This window comes from Myotis brandtii, unplaced genomic scaffold, assembly GCF_000412655.1.
Source record: "Myotis brandtii unplaced genomic scaffold, ASM41265v1 scaffold197, whole genome shotgun sequence".
Taxonomy (NCBI): domain Eukaryota; kingdom Metazoa; phylum Chordata; class Mammalia; order Chiroptera; family Vespertilionidae; genus Myotis; species Myotis brandtii.
The window spans coordinates 1,908,068-1,912,541 of record NW_005357346.1 but is presented as its reverse complement, the minus strand read 5'-3'; the positions used below and the strand labels follow the sequence as shown (position 1 = coordinate 1,912,541).

General features: G+C 48.3%; 1 protein-coding gene across 1 annotated transcript in view; it reads left to right on the top strand.

The window, feature by feature from the left end:
* Positions 1-2,723: 2,723 nt before the first annotated feature.
* The window catches only part of NENF (neudesin neurotrophic factor), a 2,469-nt gene continuing 718 nt past the window's right edge, over positions 2,724-4,474 (top strand). Inside the window, exons 1-2 of the mRNA XM_005865164.2 lie at positions 2,724-2,821; positions 3,685-3,788. Coding sequence (XP_005865226.1) covers positions 2,779-2,821; positions 3,685-3,788 — 147 coding nt within the window. The 5' untranslated portion in view covers positions 2,724-2,778. The remainder of the gene's footprint in view (positions 2,822-3,684; positions 3,789-4,474) is intronic.

The following is a 4,474-nucleotide window of genomic DNA, read 5'->3' as shown; positions in this document are numbered from 1 at the left end:
GGAGCTGGGCGCCTGGCCTGCCCGGCCTCCTCTCTCCAGGCCCCATGGCCGCCCAGGGATAAGGGGGAGTCCTCAGCAAACGAGGCGCCCAGCTTTCCCCCTTCACTAAACCAGAAGACCCCACCCACGCTGTCCTCTTTCTTCCCTCGAGCTGCCTCCTTGAGACGCACTTTGGCTGGTGGTCTGTAAGGAGCCTCAGAATGTTGGGGGGCAGACACTTCTGCCTACTCTTTGGGGGGAGTGGCAGGGAGGGAGGGAAGCTGAGCCTGCTCCTGGGTCCGGCGGGAATTGGGGCTGCCCAGGGGTGATCCAGGCTTTCCCTGCACTTCGTTTTCCTGCCCCTGTGTCCCAGGCCTCCCCTGCAGCTGACCCTTCACCTGCTCCTGGCGCCTGTGCCCTTGAGGCTGAAAACCGCTGCTCCAGACCCCATGTCCTTTTCTCTTGTGCTAGGCGGTGGGTCCTTACCACATCGCTGTAACCCTACTCTGAGTACAACCTTATGCTGAGTCCAGTCCTACTAGTGAATGTCCAGACATGGGCGAGATCTGGAGGGGCCCCAGCGCAGAACCCAAGGAGAGAGAGTTCCATGTGGGGGGTAGGAGCAGCAGCACTACCAGGGGCTGCAGGATGGGGACGGAGGGAAAAAAATCTTTGGTTTTTTAAGCTGATGTAATTGGTTCATACTTAACTGAGGGAAGGAAAGAGGGAAGCTTGAGCTGGAAGCAGGGTAAGCAAAGAATATTTTGGGTAGGGGGCCCATTGGATGTTTGCAGGCAGAGGAAGGGAGGAGGGGCGGTTGAAATTGGTCTATGTGCTCATGGGGGCTGGCTAGGCAAGTCTAACATCTGTAGGGCAGGCTGCAGGAAGGACGGCCGGAAGCCTGAGCTGGAGCTGACGCCGCAGCCCACTGTGGGCTCTCTTCTTCCTTAGGAAAATCTCAACTCAATCCTTAAGGCCTTTCAACTGATGTAATCAGTGCCCCAGATTATCCAGGACAATCTCCTTTATATAAAATCAACCGACTGTTGATGTTAATCACATCTACAAAATACCTTCACAGCAACACCTCCCTAAGTGTTTGGTTGAATGACCATCATAATGGCTAGAATAAGAGTTCCTACTCTAGCCTGGCTGGTGTGCCTCAGTGGTTGAACATCCACCTGTGAACCAGGAGGTCACAGTTGTTTTTCTGGTCAGGGCACATGCCAGGGTTGCTAGCTTGATCCCCCGAAGGGGGCGTGCAGGAGGCTGTCAATCAATGATTCTCTCTCATCCTTGATGTTTATCCCTCTCTCTCTTCCTCTCTAAAAATCAATAAAATATATTTATGTATTTTATATATGTAGAGTTCCCACTCTATATAGATTTTTGGGGAGTGAGAGTTAAATGAGATGGTGATGTGCGAAGTGCTTTTCTCTGTCTGTTACCTGTGGTCATGAAAACACTTGAACTCAAGCTCCATGAAGGCAAGAACCCCAGAGAATGCCAAGCAGCATGTTTTGGAACATTTTGAAATTCTTATACACCCAGCTGTGACTCCCACCCTCACCCTGGCCTGTGAGCCACCTGGCTGCTGTCCCTGTCCCTGGACGGGGCTCAGACAAAGGAAAGACCAGGTCCTGGGTGTCCGAGAACTGCCAGCCACCCCAACCTGACCCGACTGCATGGAGGCTAGAAAATCGCACCATCTGCTCTTGTGTTATCCTCCTTTGGGAGGAAATTAAGGTAACATTGTATACCCAGGAATACAACAAAAAATAAAGTATAGAATTTCTCAGAACTGGGGAAACAGCATTACTTGTATTTTCCTAGCTGGTAAATTGTGTTTTGAAGGACAAACTGATAAAATATAAAAGGCGATTATGTTGTTCATATTCTTTGGCCCAAGAATTCCACATATTGAAACAGGCCTCAAGGAAATAATTCACCAAATTAGAAAGTAACTCATAGAAAGATATTCATAATTCTGCTGTTGATAGTTCTAAGAAATTGGAAACCACTCAAATACCCAAAGTAGAAGAATAGCTAAACAAACAGGTACTAAGTATCACTAATACGAAATATAGCTGTTTAAGGGGCAGCCATTTTGGTTATTTCAATACATGCAAATGTTTATATGATGTAACGTCACCTATAAGAAGCAAAACATGCCCAGCCGTTGTGGCTCAGCATTGACCTATGAACCAAAGGTCATGGTTTGATTCTCAGTCAGGGCACATGCCCAGGTTTCGGGCTCGATCCTCAGTGTGAGGCGTGCAGGAGTCAGCTGATCCATGATTCTTTCTGATCATTGATCTTTCTCTCTCTCTCCCTCTCCCTTCCTCTCTGAAATCAATAAAATATATTTTAAAAAAGCAATACATAAAATAGATAATTTACACTAATTATGTCCATGTATGTACATTTTCATTTCCTTTCACGAAGATGAAAGAAAATTTGGAATGATTTAAATAATTCATCATTTAATATTCTTTTGAATTTTTGTCTACATAGAGTTGCTTCAGTTCCTGATTTAAAAAAAAAAAATGGTATAGCCATGGGCTTGTCGTGATATTTCTAACTCTTCCAAGTTCTTGTGAGTGGGCATGACCATGGTGCAGGTAGGGGTGAGCATGCTGAGGACGCCTTACGGAAGCTGCTTTGCGACTCTACCAGCTCCTCTCCTCTCTGCTCAGCCCAGGAGGGAAGAGATGTTACTAACTTGAGCTGGAAACGCTGGGCTCTTCGCCTCCTCCTCACAGCTTCTCTCCTGCTTTCTAGGAAGATCAGCCCATCTACATGGCGGTGAAGGGCGTGGTGTTTGATGTCACTTCTGGGAAGGGTAAGTGGCTTGGCTTTCTGAGTCCTTATTTCTGGGGAGCTCGGCAGGGTGGGCCCTGGAGGGGTGAGGAGAGGGAGGGAACTCGGGGCAAGTCCTTTGTCCCCAGATGGAGGGAACAGTCTTTGTCAGTGTTGGGCAGATGTTTCCTAATAATGTCCATCTCTTGCTCAGAGCCTTCCCTGGCTCCCATTCCTATGGAATCAAATCCATATTTGATGATTTACCCTAGTTGAAGCAGTGAGAGGAAAAATGTTACAAAGAGTTGGGATCGTAGAACATTTTAATGCCATTTCATGGTTTCCCAACTGGTAACTACAAATGCTATGGAAGTAGTTTTGTCATGGTTCATTGTCTGATACCAAACAAAGGATGTTGAATGGAAATAAACTTAGATTCTACCAACTTTTTAAAAATCCTCACCCAAGGATATTTTTCCATTAATTTTTTAGAGAGTGAATGGGAGGTGGGGGGAGGGGGAAGGAGAGAAACATTGATTTGACCAGGAATCAAACCTGAGACCTTTTGGTTTGTGGGATGACGCTCTGACCACTGAGCAGCCAGCTGGGGTGGTTCTCCCAACATTTAAGAAAACTGAACATTTTCCTTGCTTGGATTTTAAATATTTTTAAGAGATTATTTTTGTATCTCAGCCCAGCAATGTGCGACTCATTCCATATTCTGAATTACTCGAATCCAAACTGATGGCTGGGGGTTACTGCCTTCCCTCCCCTCGGGCCTGGAGCCTTTCTTAGAATCGGGTTGGATCTCAGACCCCCGCCCCCCCGGCCACTGCCACGTGCAGCCTCCTGGCTGCCCTGCGTGCACATCCACACTCACATCCCGCTCCTTCCTCCCCACTTCAGAGTTTTATGGACGAGGAGCCCCCTACAATGCCTTGGCCGGGAAGGACTCCACCAGAGGAGTAGCCAAGATGTCCCTGGATCCTGCAGACCTCACCCATGACACCGTGAGCCAGATTCTGAGCCTTTGTCTAATGTTCCACCCCCTTGGCCATGGCCTGCTTTTCTTTCTTTCTTTTCTTTTCTTTCATTTTTTTTTTCTTTTTACAATAGCAAAGCTTCCTAACTAGGCTGCATTCCAGTCCACTTGGTGTGGCGGCCAACTGTTTTCTTGAAGTAGATATCCTACGGTGCCACTCCTGGTCAGAAACCTTCCGTGGTTCTCCAGGGTCAAGTCCAAACTCGTGAACTCGTGATCACGTTCAGGAAGCGTCACAGTTTGGCTCCAGCTGGAGTTGGCAGCCCCAGCCCTGACAGTCTGCACTGCCACCCCCGCCTCTTACAGATCCGCTGTTAGTCTCTGCGACGCACTCCCCAGGCCACCCTCGGTAGCTCAGGGGATGAACGGGGTTGAGAAGCTGAGTCTCCCCCATGCTCACATTTCTGTGAAGGAGAAGGAAGCATGAACTAAAACCACCTCAGTGCCTGTGTAATCCCAACAGAAAGGCTGGCCTTCACCCAGCTGTGCTCTGATGAGCCAAACTCTTAAACTGCCACATTACAGAAACAAATTAAGAACTTAGGAGGGTGTATAAGTCTATACTGGGAGGACGTAGGGAGCCATGGAATGAACCAGTGCACCCCCGTCCTGTCCCAGGCTGGGTGTCCTCTGGGGTCCTGAATTCCTACATTA